At 35.5% G+C, this 15,442-nt stretch overlaps 1 protein-coding gene across 9 annotated transcripts in view; it reads right to left on the minus strand.

The window, feature by feature from the left end:
• The window catches only part of OSBPL9 (oxysterol binding protein like 9), a 177,694-nt gene that overhangs the window by 25,228 nt on the left and 137,024 nt on the right, over nucleotides 1–15,442 (minus strand). For 7 of the 9 annotated variants that reach the window (XM_004371744.2, XM_023727081.1, XM_004371748.2 and 4 more), the window contains 4 exons: nucleotides 9,577–9,615; nucleotides 5,528–5,618; nucleotides 4,138–4,242; nucleotides 378–537 (listed from right to left, as the gene is read on the minus strand). In XM_004371744.2, coding sequence (XP_004371801.1) covers nucleotides 378–537; nucleotides 4,138–4,242; nucleotides 5,528–5,618; nucleotides 9,577–9,615 — 395 coding nt within the window. The remainder of the gene's footprint in view (nucleotides 1–377; nucleotides 538–4,137; nucleotides 4,243–5,527; nucleotides 5,619–9,576; nucleotides 9,616–15,442) is intronic. The other 2 variants (XM_004371749.3, XM_004371747.2) reach the window with 1 other exon arrangement.

The raw sequence follows: 15,442 nt of genomic DNA on the forward strand, positions 1-15,442 counted from the left end.
CTATCGAACATCTCCACTCTAACACAAAAACAAATAACAGTAACCTCTTATTTGTGTAACACTTCATAGCTCGCTTCCTCTCATCTGACCCTCTCCGAATGTTGGTGCTACAGAAATTAGCAATAATTCAGTAAACAACACTAGTATATTACTACAGTAGATGCTATCTAGTCCACTTGGATTATGTCAGGAGCAAAACCAATACTTTCACAGAACTAATTCTGCTCAATGTGCCAATTAAAAATAAGCTGTCCTTTTTTACTTTTCCAAAATAATAGCTTATAAGGCAGTCTATCATTAATATCAATCTCAAAATCCAATTACATTTTTAAAAATCAGGAGAGTCATTTAAATACATACTTTGTTCAGCTACTTACTCTATTAAGTGCTTTGGGGATGAGCCACTTTGATGGAATTCATCAGCATCATAGAATTCATCCTCACTGCTAGAATAAGAGAACTCTGGGACTGTATTTGGCGACAAGTTGACATGGCTTGGAGAAGTTAGACTGCTACTAGGTGGTGAGTGCCCACTGCCTAGGAAGTTAAAAAGTTCTTCATTAGGGAAAAATTATAGTGATAGAGGTGAAGAAATTAGGGAGAAGGGGACAAAGTAGACCTTTCTCAAATCAAGAAAGAGTTTGGTTAAACTGGTAGAAGCTCCTAAACTATTTGTAAAGAAAATCAACACTTTAAACTAGGCAAAGAAAAAGCCAAAGCCTGTTACAGACATAGCCTTTTAAATAAATGAAATAATTGTTTGCCCCTGTTCTATAATCAGAGATGAACTTATCCTTAATTAGAAAGGAAGCTCTTTTGATTATATTTAAAGTGTGTGAATTTGGTGGTGTAGGTACCAATGGAAAGCCGAGGCTCTTGTTTTATACTACAGACCCAGACACCTAAAAATGCAGTAGTAAGCAAAAGGGAATGCAAAATGGAGAGAATATCAAGACCACATCAACCTTAAAATATTGTTCAGGGTATCACATTCATATTAATTAATATTTTTTGACAGTCACATGAAAAACACAAAACCTCTGGATAAAGTCCTGAACACTCACCATCCAAACTCCTCATTTCTTTTTCACCTAAGTCTAAGTCAGGAGCCTGAGGCTCAGGGGCAGAGAAAAAACAGAGGGTTATTATAGGATTAATGTGGAAAAGGAAAGGATTAGGAAGACTATCTTTCTATTCCTAAACAGTCTCACTAAAGAAATGGACATTAACAGAGATTCAGAGAAAGAAAAGTACTATCTATTCTCTGTGATCATCATATGGTTCATTTTCTAGTCATAAAATAGTAACGATAAAATTATCAAACAGACAAATGGAGTATTGTGATCAATTTGGCAAATGTCTATACAGCATCCAAGGGCTATCAGGCAATTTATGTCAGTCTGCTACAAACATCTGGTGGAGACTAAACTTAATTAAGACACTGCAGGCTATCCAAAACCCAAGGCCATCATAGCTGGAAGAAACTGAAGTAGCAGCAATAAAAATAGGTCCTGAGCCATCACGGATTTTCCGTCCATTCCTGTACTTATGAAGCTCAACAGTTAAGGTAAAGAGAAAATCAGTCTGCCACACTTAGTTGCCATGCTCACAAAGATATTTTTAAAACACAACACAAAAAGTTTGCTCCTAAAAAGGTAATACTTATTGTGGAAATTCCAAAGGTAGCTCATCCTTAGCAAATAACGTTAAATTCTATTTTTTTTTCCCCCAACAGTAGCAATAAGAAGGAAAGGAAACTTTCTCTTATTGAACAGGGAGGGGAGAAAACAGACCAGGAATTACAAATGATCAATAATATGCAAATACCCCAGGTATGAAAATATGTCCAAGAAGAAAGTGAGTTTGAATGGGAAATGCAAGCAAGAGAACTGAGTTTTCCTGATGATGGCAAACAACATCATTAACTTTCTCAGTTATTCCTTCCTTTCGCTTTTGTATTAGTGAAAGAAGTAGAGATAAGAATGGGGGAGAAGATGAAGACGTTAGGATTAAAAAAAAAACAAGACATAAATCAATTAAATTTTTTAAAATTTCTTTAAATCTAACCTACTCTACAATGTTATATTTTTGAAGTATTTTTTTTGAAATAATTTGTTTTTAAAACTAACAAGAGGTAAAATAGGTCATGATACGCAGAAATAAGTCAGCCACAACATTTCAACTACGTTATTCAAATTGCTTATCAGCACTTTCCCAAGAACTTCAAACAGAGAGCAACCGTTGATTTTTTCTTTCGAAATTCAGGAGACATCTGTCTATGCTGTTAAAGACTAAAATAACAGCATCAGTACCTCTACTAATTCAAATTTTAAAATGGGCTATGGGTTAAAACCACATGCTGATTTTTCATTATTATGTAGAAGTTCTACCCAGGAAAGAAATCTGTCAGAGATTTTCTAACAGTGCTAAGGCTGGGGGTGTGTGTGTGGGTTTGCGTGTGCATGTGTGTGTGCATGTGATGGGGAGGGGGAAGGGTGCGACAAGAGAACTTTATCTACCACTTCCCTAAGAATGGTTTTGGCCTCCAGGTATAACAGGGACTGCTCCCTAGATAGAGTTTGGTTCTATAGGTAACTCAACATCAATTTAATTAGTTTTAAAACAAGAGATAAATCAAACATGTAACACTGATGGTATCCCTGTAAATCTGAAGAAAAATAAAGACCATGAGCCTAAACCAATTATGAAATGCAAATGAAGATGAAGTATCTTTTTTACCCTATAAAATTGGCAAATATGCGAAAGACTGATAGATCTATCCTAAAGAAAGACTCATGTACCAAAAGGTGCTGTGTAAGGATATTCACTGAAGAATTGCTTATATAGGAAAATACCACAAACAACCTAAATGTCCACCAGTGGAAAAACAGATAAATACATGGGCAGCTGTAAAAAGAATGCTGTAGACCTAACTGTATAAACATGGAAAGCTCTCTAAGTGTTCTCTGTTAAATGAAAAGAGCGAGTCACAGAAACAAACCAAAGTATCATCTCATTTAGGATAAAACAACAATAAAAGTAAACAATATAGGTGTATATGGACATCCATGTATATAGATGACTGGGGAAGGGGAGAGCAAAGAGGACTTTCAGCTTTTTTTTGTATACTTCTCTACTCTCTGATTCCTCTATGGTAAGAATACAGGCAGTCCCAGGGTTACACCCGACTTACAGACCTTTAATGTTATGCCCTTTAATGTTATGTAAATTTGCCCTCACTTTTAACTGAATCAACCCCCTACTCACAACAAATTCTTCATCACCTTCAGTTGTTGCTCCTGAAGCTTTTAAATTACTGAAAAGGCTTTGAGCCCTTTCTTGCACTAAAAAAAAAAACAAACCAAACCCATTGCCATCGAGTCGATTCTGACTCATAGTGACCCTATAGGACAGAGTAGAACTGCACCGTAGGGTTTCCAAGGAGCAGCTGGGAGATTTGAACTGCGGACCCTTTGGTTAACAGCCAAGCTCTTAACCACTGCACCACCACGGCTCCTCTTGCACTAAACCAAAAAAATCAAATCCACTGCTGTTGAGTCAATTCTGACTCATAGTGACCCTACAGGACAGAGTAGAACTGCCCCACAGGTTCCCAAGGAGCAGCTGGTAGATTCGAACTACCCATCTTTTTGGTTAGCAGCCACAGCTCTTAACCACTGTGCCACCAGGGCGCCCTTGCATAAAGTAAGGCTAAATAACAACCATATGCACCTGTTCCAACTTAACCTACAAATTCGAATTAAAGACAAGGGAACAGATGTTGCTCATAACAGATCTTGTTCGTAACCCAGGGACTGCCTCCATATGCAAGTCTGACTTGTGTAAATTTTTTTTTAAAGAGTCAATTTAGACTCCCAAAATGAATCTTATTTTAAGGTAAACAAACAAACAAAATCCTCAGACCTACGATGTTTTTATTTTATTTAAATTAAAATTACTTACTAAAGCTTTTGGTTCAATCACAAACAATCTTTTCACATGTGGAAGTGTAACGGTAAAACTAAGATATCTCCAACAAAAATATACAACACATTTCTTCAACGATTTCCCCATTAGTAGGCAATCACAAATCTCAAATGTTAGTGGGGAGGTAAAGGAATTAACATAAATCTATACCTGTACTATTTGGTGTTGGAGTCTGATGATGTCCCAGGGTAGCTAACACAGGTCCAACTGGTAGGGAGGATGGACGCTGCTCTGACTTACACAACTGGGCAGGCTCTAGAAGATTTGAACATGTGAAATAATGTTAAAGAAACAGCAGAACACACACACTGTTGACTATAATTGTTTGGGATTCAAAATCCTAAAGATCAGTAATTTCTGAACTATGTTCCACTAAGCCAAGTTCCATGCTACTCCTTTCTGACTCCCTATCCTTTTTAACTAAATGATGACATGTTACAAATACTAAGACACTAGGCAGGACACCAAGTGACAGCCAAGTTTGGCCAGACCCTCAGTACAATGGCTCTGCAAAACCAACAAACGCTTCTGATGATAATGTGTTTCTGAACCACAAGCCACATAAAATGTGAAATGAGGCATAGTACCATCCTTCTAGTCCTCCGAGAAATATTAAGCTCATTCTCCCAAGGAGCTAAAAAAAAAAAAAACCACAAAAAGATTTGACACACTTTAACTATTAAAAGAAAGGATTTGCTCTTTTACACTACAACTTCTTACTTAACTACCTCATCACTGACAGCATAGAAATGTTGGATGCAACAAAAAGATAAAAGAAACCAGTGAAGTTGAATGTTGGCCCTGTGCCCTTCTCTGCCAGTTTAAAAAAAAAATATTTATCACTCCATATTTAAAAATAGATAACTCTCTGGTTAATAAACCAGTTGCCACTGAGTCATTTCTGACTCATGGCGACCCCATGTGTCTCAGGTTAGAACTGTGCTCCAGAGGGTTTTCAATGGTTGATATTTTGGAAGTAGATCACCAGGCCTTTCTTCTGAGGTGCCTCTGGATGGGCTTGAACCTTTGTACTTTTGGTTACCAGCTGAGTGCATTAGCTATTTGTACCACTCAGTGTTTCCAACTGATCAAGAGGTGTCACAAACTTCATTCTTCCCTTTCTCTGTATCTTAAAATCTACCGTGAATAATCCGTTTATATTGTTCAGAGCCATAAAGAATACCCAAAATAGAATGTTCCTGAATTATTCTCAAGTAGATCAAGGTATATTAAGTATCCCTTGACAGCCATGAATCCTGGGTCTAAGAATTCTGTCCCACAACTAATCCAAGTCTCAGTAACCATGTTTGTCTTCTACCTCATTTTGGAAACCAAAACTCCTTTCATAGTACTTCAAAAGCCCCAATACCAAAATACACCATCTTTTTCCAGTTAATTCTCAACTATATATTTTCTGTGATTCCTGACTTTTACTTATTAAAAAACAACAAAAAGATCTCTTCCAGATTACCAAGACAGCAGTATAAATTAAGTTTTTCTCATCACTGAGTCTTGTGAAATATTTTTACAAATACCATACCTGGAGGTAAGACAGTCTGGGAAGGCATTGTGCTGATCACAGGTTCCAAGGGACTAGGTTGATATATTGCATCTACAGGATTAATAGTACTCTGAGATAAAGAAACACAGAATAGTTGTTTTTAATTAAATGCTTTTTCTGTGCTGACCCTCCCAAATATATGAAACGTCCACGTTTCTGTCAGCAAAATCCTTAGTGTGGCTATATAGATAAGTTGGTCAAAATGCAAAGAGGAAATGAAACACCTTTTCTATACAGAAGTCTAAGAGTTTCTCGTAACTGTCACATAGAAACTCCGTCACAAAGACGGGAAAACCAAATGGAAAAACTTGAGTTTTTAAATGGTGTGGGGTGATTTCAGGAAGCCAAAACAATTATCTCTCAACTCAATTCAATGCTTCTCAAAATTCTTAATTCACCACAAATATTGTTTCTCTATCAAACACAGAGAAACGCTTTCTCTTGCTTTGGTGTTAAGAAACATTGCGCTATGACTAGCTAATGCATCTGCATACCAGGATCTTAACTTTCCATCCCATACTATTGCTACCTGCCATCACTGTGCACTGTACAGTGCCTCATTTTAAGGTCACCAAAGGCAAAGAGATGGATTTCCTAATTGGGGGTGGAAGGCTTTCTGTTGGAGGATTTAGAAGGAAGAGGAAAAAATACAACTAAACATGTATTTGCAGTTTTAGGAGAAACAAAAAACTAGGTTTCTCTGACTCCAAGCCAGAAATTACTCTGACGGCTGGCAAAATTTTAAAGAGTTCACAACCTATTGATGCTTTTTTCTTGAGGGGGAAGGGAGGTGGAGGCAGGGGACAGCAGGATTTTAAATCAAGGGTTTTGCCAGATCTAATGTTTAGATCTACCAATTACAAGACTAAATCGGACAGAACCCAAGAAATAAAAATGTAATAGTTCTTTAACTTTTCATGATCTGGAGAACTAAACTTCAAATAAATATTAGGTAGAGCTTATGGCAGAAAATACATTATTTTAGTTATAAGGGAAATACATGGCTGATGAATAAGCACAAAAACTATCTGTAAAAACCTAAAAGTGTCTAACGATGTAAAGTGAGATAATGATAACTTTTTGTAGTATTCTCCTTTAATGTCTAAGTTAAAAAAATAAAACAAAACCCTTTGAACTTATCACTGAAACCACTCCTGGGGGTCACCTTTCAGACAAATAACAGATTGGCTTATAACATAAACAATATCACCCATGACTAATGTGTCCCTCAATCAATCAACTATATGAGACCAAATGCTCAACATATACCCAAAAGCAAAGATGAGAAGGGAAGGTGGGGAAGGGAAGCTAGATCAATGGAAACAGAACAAACAGGACAGAAATAATGAGAATGCTGACACACTGTGAAAATTGTAACCAGTCATGGTACAATCTGTACAAAAATTGTTAAATGGGAACTTAATTAGCTGTGCAAACTTTCACCTAAAACACATAAAATATTGGGGAAAAAAAAAAACTTTCCCCATTAATATTTTAAAATCATTATATCAAATCTCTTAAATCAAGTGATTTGAACACAAGAATTCTGATTCTTGTCACTATAACAGCATACCTACTATAAATATTCTAACTGGAAAATAAGTAACACTTGCAGAAGAAATGCTGAAAACAATCACTAATAATCAAAAACCTAGTAAAGTGAAGTAGGACAGGCTTTGAAGCACTGGGAAAAGCACAGAAACCGGGAGTCAGAATTCTCATAAGTTCTTTGAATCCTTGCTCTACCAAGGACTTGGCAAGTCCCTTAATATGGGCCTCAGTTTCCCAGTCTGTAAAATGAGAGTCTGGATTACATGGTCTTTAAGGGCTTTCCTGTTCTCAAAGTATGCTACTTTTTGATTCTATTTTTAGATACTGGATCAGGCCATAATAACTAATCAAGTGTCTCACCAAGTCCCAGAGCTGTTCTTAAAATAAATTCCTTGTTTTTTACATAGTGCTTTTCTCCAAAGGACTCTAAGCACTTTACAAAGACAAAATCCCACCACAAATACCCTGATCCATAGGAATGAGAATGTTATCACCTCCTTACCCCTCTCACTACATAAGCGAAATTATTCAAGCGACTAAAAATTAACTAGAATTACATTTTTTGGACAAAATCTTTTTTTTTCCAGATGAAATGTTCTAAGATTAGGCTTGTCTACTAAAGAAAATACTTTTAGACATTTCTTTATGTATATTAAAAGTACTCAGTTTCTTCTTTTCTTTTTTTTAACAGAAACACGAACCATTTTAGACTTATTGTCTATAGTCCTTGGTCACTCAACTTCAGGCTAAAATATGTCAAATTGCATTCATCTTGCTTTCAAAGTGAATGTGCAGAGAGCCTGAGAAATGTAAACAAATAATAATCCTCAACCCTGATCTGCTGTGACATTAATAAAACTCATGCAATGCACTATATAATAATATTGTTAGATATAATATATATATATAATATATAATGATATACATATATGTATGCATAGCTAACATTTATTAAGTACTATGTGCTCTAGTCTTCACAACAAACTGAGGTAGAACTAATCACCTTTCTTTTCTAGATGAGGAAACTAAGACTCAGAGAGGTTAAGTAACTTGCCCAAGGTCACAAAGCTAGTGAGTGGCAGAGCTGTTATACCCACACAGTCTGGCTCCAGGACCCACACCATGAACAGTTTCTTTCTTTCTTTAAAATAAATGCTCCTCAGGAGAAATGCTAGAGTCCCTGATCAAATAATTCAAATATGTTTGTTATCTACAAGTTTAGATTTTCTATGATTACAAACTTGCCACGTTTTCAAACTTTTTTGCATGCTTTATAAAACGCTATTTTTTAACATAATATAACTAATTTTGCTTTAAGAGAGAAGAATAATTGCCCACATGATTCTTCTTAGGAGTCTTTGGGGATTATGTCATACTAGACAACACATACAGTGCTTTCCCATGAGGCTTACAATCTTACAATGATGCCTCAGGAAGAGATATTATATCATGTAATTGCATTGTATCACCACAGCTCACACTTTGAACAAAGAAATGAAAATTCCAATGTGTTTAATTCAAATTTTAAAATGTTTCTGTTATTTCAGGTTTCTTAAGAATAATGCAAACAAGACAGATATTTAACTTTTTCTCATTTTAAACCAAATGTAAAGATAACATGCTCGCCCTTTCAAGTATAATCATGAGATGGTTGAGAAGATTTAGACGATGAATTTCCAGATCTCAGACAAGTCGGCACAGGTTAAGTCTCAGGGAAAAAGAGAAGCTGCCTCCTGCTTTAGAAATCCAGTCGGAATAGAAGTCACTCGGATATCATAAGACTAGGGTAGCTGTCACTACAAACCTTCAAATTCTAACTTTCATTTCCAGCTGGGAATTGTAACAACAAAACGTTTTCTTTTTAGAGAGAAAGATGATTATAAGGTAAGGGGAAAATGCCAAGGGGGAAGAAAGAGGAAATAAGAAAATGGCCATAAGTGAAAGAAGCAATGTTGCAACTCATTCCAACAGAAATGCAGTGTATACCGCAGTAATAATGACAGCTAGCACAATACAGAAAATCTAAAAATAAAAAATAAGGAAACAACAGAAACCTATAAACATATTAAATAGATTAAGACACATTACAATACTGCACCCCTCCCCTTCTGCTTTCATCCGAGAAAAAAGAAGTTTGACAAGAAACATAGCATTGTGAGTTATGCCTTATTTAGTAATAAAAGCCGAGTTTTCATACCATGATTAACCCTTCAAGTTAATACATGCAAAGTGATTCAATAAGAACAAATACTTAGAAATTAATTTTAAGATTGCCATTTCCCCTCCAAATGACTGCTGCAAGATGGCCAACTTTAGGAGCTCAAGGAAAATTGCAAGAGTCCATAAAGAGCAGTGAGCAAGATGAAAAGAAGAGTTTGCATTGAAAAATGAGTATAAACTCAGGCCTCTCCTGACATGACTGGTTATAATGCTCTGCAGAAGTAAAGGGAAACAAAAAAAGATTAGATTAAACTTACTATAATTCCATCTGCGTGCTTCTCCGCATTACTCTGGTCCTTAAGGAAAAATGTTAGAAATATTAACTTCATTCTTTGATTTAAGTAGCTCCTAGTGTACTTTCTTCCCTATTAAGAAAGGTTATTTTACTAGTAAATAATAATTTTGGAACATTATTCTTCCATTTCTACTAAGATTTTAATTCAATTTGAACATTCCTAACCAAACAAAATTCTATCACTGGCTATGTAACAATCAATACCAAAAGCATGGCAATTATCATTCTACACAGGCATTTAATTATGTTCATTGTGGGAATATACTACTGAACTGTAGTCACATTGGTGCCAATGACTAAAAGTAGATATACTAATTTAGGACTAAAGACTCTCAATATTTCTGTATTTCACTTTTATAGTAAATTATGCCAACTCTTACTGCACTTTAAAGGTATGATGATCACATATCCTAAAAATGCAGAATAGATACAATTTCATGTATTCTGACTGCTGGGCCCAGAATTATATTAATAGTTTTCTAAACAAGTGTTCTGATTTTTGTTTGGTAAATATAAACACTATACTGATGGACCGATGACACAGTGGCTAACTCTACCCTCACAAGTATTTTACATGTATTGATTCATTTATTCCACCAATAACCCCACAAGGTAGGTACTATTATTATCCCCATAAGACAGATGAATCCATACACGCACACACACATACTCCTGTAACTCAATCTAAAAGGAACCTAAGAGCTCATTTTGTCCCTCCTGAGATTCTTTACTCCTCCTCCTCTCCACTCTCACCATGTGTGCAGAGGCCTGTTCCACCCAGGCACTCACCAGTATAAATGTAGTACTAAAATAAAGGTACCAGGCAAAAGCATGATATAGAAAACAGCTGCATCCAGCGCTTTTTTCTACTATAAACTATGGAGAAAGTCCACAAAAAAAGAAAAGGTAAAAGAGAAACCATGTGTACAAGAGGTACTATATTAGATGTCATTGATTCCTTCTACCTTTTATTTTTTTTAAAGGACAATTCTCTAAAAGAAGTAAACATAACTATGAGGGGTTGAGGGGAACCATCTTTTAGTATTACATAGACAATATATTTAACTTTAAACAAAACCTTAAAGTTATAACTCCATACTATCTGGAAGTTTTCAAGTCTTAATAGAAATCCATCTTTCGTCTTGGTTTTAAACATAATACCCAAGTTATGTCTCATTTATCTATAACCTTTTCTGTCTTTTAACTGCCAAGCTCACTCAGAAATTTACATACAAATTGAAGGGTTCATCAAAAGCAATTCAGAGATCATTTTCCTAAAGTTCACACACAAAAAAGAGTTAAACAGGAATCCTGAGACTGCTATCCTCAGAAAGACCTGCTTGCATGGTTGGCCCTTGGCTGGCATCTGGGAACTTGGATTTCGGGAGGATTCTCCCCACCCTTAATTGATAAAGAGTGGCTTACTGTGCCTAAACTGTGCTGAACACCTGCCTTCCTTCTGGAAGTTTGGAATCTTGTTAAGTGCTAGGCAGAGGCTGCCTTCTTGACACGCCTCCAATAAAAACCTCGGGCACTAAGTCTCTAAGGAGCTTTCCTCATAGACAACATTTTACGCATGTCACAATTCATTGCTGGAAGAATTAAGCACATCCTGTGACTCTACTGGGAGAAGATTCTTGGAAAGTAGTGCCTGACTGTCCTCTAGACTTCATGCCATGCATCTTTTCCCTTCACTGATTTTGCTTTGTATCTTTCCACTGTAGTATATCAGAGTCGTTGAGTACAACTATATGCTGTGTCCTGTGAGCTCTCCTATAGCTTCTCCAAATCTGCAGGTCTTAAGAACTCTCAATACAGTGCACATCCCAGACAGTAACTGAAACTTAAAATCTATATAATTCATGTTGGGATTCTCCCCTTTATTTGCACAACTGAGTTGTATGTTTAGAATATCCAAATTTCAGTAATTCTGAATACTGAGACAGCTGAAATTAAATTATTGAGAATTATGTAGAAGTAATTAAAAAAGAAAGTTTCTTATTCAGAAAGTGAAATTTTACTTTGAACTTTCCTTCTATTAATTTCTAAACTTAAATTGATTTTCCAAAGAATTTCTTCTAAGGAATTATATAGATGTGGCAGATGAAATTTTCCAAAAATGGTCCCATCAGGAGGTGGGTTCATATCCCCTCCCCTTGAACATGAGTGGGCCTTTGTGACGGTCTCTATCAGTAAGTACAGCAGAAGTGACTCCATGTGACTTCTGAGACTAGGTCATGGAAATGCCACAAACTTCCACCTTGTTTTCTCAGCACACTTGCTCTTGGAACCCAACCACCATGTTGTGAGAAAAACCAAACAGCTTGTGAAGAAGAGGAAGCTTAGGCCCCCAGCCCAACTTCCCAGTCATGTGAGTGAGTCATCTTGTAAGTGGGATCCTCTAGCCTCAGTTAAACTACTACTGCGGAAGTTGCATTGATCAGAGATAAGTCTTGGGCCTGCCTAAATCACACATCTGTGAGCAAAACAAATGGCTGTTGCTATTTTAAGCCACTCATTTTTGGTGTGGCTTGTTTATGCATCAAGAGATTACTAACACAGTACATTATATTATCTAAGAGAACTATCACTTCTAATTACGGTATAATCTAAAATCAACTATTAACATCAGACGTTTCTTTCCTTCAAAATGTCCCCAATTAGTAGTGCAGGCTATCTACAGGGTATTTGGAATCAGGGTTTACTTATCTTTTTTACTGTTGTGGTTTGTTTTTTAAGGCAAGGTCAAATCCAGATGAACTCGCAGGCTATTAAATGCCTCACTATCAATCATTCCCATCATGAACTTTAAGAACTTTGCTCTATTACTTACATTCATTTTTTTTTTTCCTGTCTCCTTCCATTTTTCTTTCTTTTTTTAAATGTAAACCACAAGTTGCCATTTATCAGGGTCAGCTAAAGTTAAATCTCAAGTACTGTAAAACCAGAGATTCAACTGAATTCAATATGAATTATGTTAATGAAACAAAGAAAGGATCCAATGCTACTTTCTGCTTAAATGATAAATGTTTATTTGGTTATAAGTCCCTCATTTCCTAATACAATGGCTTTTCTCTTCTATGAACATACCAACATGATCGAGATCTGGAAATATGATGTGAACAAAAACTGGGAAGGCTTTTGACCAAAATCAGAGATTCTAATATTTCTTTAAACCATAACTACCATCAAAATACACAAACTATATATCCCCACTTTTCTAACGAGGCAATATAGTCTAATGAAATTTCTCTTAATCACATACCCAAACACTTTCTAATTATATGAAACAAAAATAAATACACAATGGTGATGAAGAAAAATTTCTAATACAAGTCTGACGGAATTCAAAAAATGAGGCTGGGACAACTGGGTTAAAAAAAAAATTGGGCACTTACCCCATACCATATACAAAAATTAACTCAAAATGGAAGTGTAACAGCTAAAACTCTAAAACTCTTAGGAGAAAACACAGGAGTAAATTTTTGTGATTTTTGAGCAAGGCAATGATTTCTTAGCTACATCAGCAAAAGCACAAGTAATAAAAGACCGATAAGTTAGACTTCACCAAAATTAAAAACTTTGGGCTTCAAAGGATACCACCAAGAAAGTAAAAAGACAATCCACAGACTTGAAGAAAAAAATTGCAAATCATATAGCTGGTAAGTAGCTTGTATCCAGAATATATAAAGAACTCTTACAACTCAATAATAAAAAGACATAATTCAATTATAAAATGGACAAAGGATTTGAACAGACATTCTTCCAAAGAAGAGATCTGAAAGGTTAATAATAACCACATAAAAAGATACTCAACATCATTAGTCATTAGGGAAATACAAGTGAAAACCACACTGAAAGAGCACTTCACTTCATACCATTAGAATGGCTATAATCAATAACACATTTAATCACAAGAGTTGGTGAGGATGTGGAGAAACTGAAACGTTCATACTTGCAGGTGGGACTATAAAATGGTGCAGTCACCAACAGTTTGGCAGTTCTCAAAAAGTTAAACACTGAGTTACCATATGACCCAGTAATTGTACTCCAAGGTATATATACCCAAGAGAAATGAAAATACATTTCTACACAAAAACACTACATGCCAATGTTCACAGCAACAATAGTTACAATAGCCAAAAAGTTAAAACAGCTTAAATGTTCATCAATGGATGAATGGATAAACAAATGTGTACAGCCACAAAATGGAATATTATTCAGCAATAAAAGGGAATGAAGCTCTGATACATGATACAACATGAATGAATCTGAAATCATTACACTAAGTGAAAGAAGCCAGTCACAAAAGACTACATATTGTATATCCCATTTACATGAATAGGGAAATCTAGAGACAAGACATTAGATTAGTCGTAAGAGGCTAGAAGGAGAGTGAGGGAGAATAGATGTGACTGCTTAATGAGTACAGGGTTTCTTTATGGGATGATGAAATGTTCTAAAATTAGATTATGGTGGTGGTTGCATAACTCTGTAAATATCCTAAAAACCAACGAAGTGTACACTTTAAATGAGTGGTGCATGGGATGTAAGTTAATAAGCTGTTTAAAAAAGTTTGATGAAAAACGAATGAAGAGTGATGAAAACAAAGTCTACGCAGAAAATTTGTTCGGGGGGAGAACTTGGGATCTGAGGATAACTTAAATATATAATCTACTTTTAAAGTATCTATAGCCAGGAGGCAGGGACAAGACGCCAGAGTAGTAAAGTATCTATGGCCAAATAACTTACAGTCCTAAAAGGATAATGAAGACCTGTGCTGCCCAACTCAGTAGCTGCCGATCACAGGTAACTATTTCCCATCTGAAATGTGGCTAGTTAAAAGTGTAAAATACATACAGGATTTTGAAGACTCGGTGTGCAAATAATAACAATAAAAAATTTTTTTTCATTAATAGATTTTTATATGGATGACATGCGAAATGATAATATTTTGGGCATACCAGGTTAAAAACAAGTGAAATTAACTTTAAAATAATGTATTTTATTAATTTTACCTGTTCTTTCTTATACTTTTTTTTAAAACGTGTTACTAGAAATTTTTAAATTACACTGTAGCTCTCATTTTATTAAACAGCACTGGTCTAGGCTTAGGATATTCAAATAAATAACTGACAAACTTAAGGTCTCAATTTCTATTTAGTCAATAGACAGTATTTATCTGTTCCTATTTTATGCAGGACATTTTAAATTGCATGAATCAAACTGATCTGTCTCTATTGAAAATGCTAAGTCTTTACCTTTGCTTTTAAGAATTACCATTTAAAGTTCCTGATTTTTAATTACATAAAAATGTTTAACTGCATGATTTAACTGGTGAAACTCACTGAATTAAACACTTAAAAACAGTTCAAACGGCAAATTTTATGTTACATATATTTTACCACGAAAAAAATTTTTTAATTGGTACCAATTATAACTCATAACCAAAAGGTATCCAGTATACCTTGTTTCTTTAAATTCAGTAGTTATTTATAAATAACAATGCAAAAATAGTTCTACAGTAAATGACAGTCAAGTAAGCACACATAAAATTATAACAGGTATTGCAACAATGCTTACAAGCTGCAGTTATGTGGTCATAAAACCGTGATCTTGATAAAGACCTGGCCAAGCCCCTGCTGCAGAGGCCTCCCTGATCATCTCCACTTTCTACCTCCCAGTTCCCCATGAGTGGAACACCAGCTGTCTCCACCAACAGCACAAAGGAAGAATGAGGTCTTCTGAGATAACACAGGCCATCTGAAAATCCCACTAACTAAATGGTGCCCAAACTTTGCTGCACAATGGAATCACCTGGAAGTTTT

The sequence above is a fragment of the Trichechus manatus genome, unplaced genomic scaffold (assembly GCF_000243295.1).
Source record: "Trichechus manatus latirostris isolate Lorelei unplaced genomic scaffold, TriManLat1.0 scaffold00015, whole genome shotgun sequence".
Taxonomy (NCBI): Eukaryota; Metazoa; Chordata; class Mammalia; order Sirenia; family Trichechidae; genus Trichechus; species Trichechus manatus.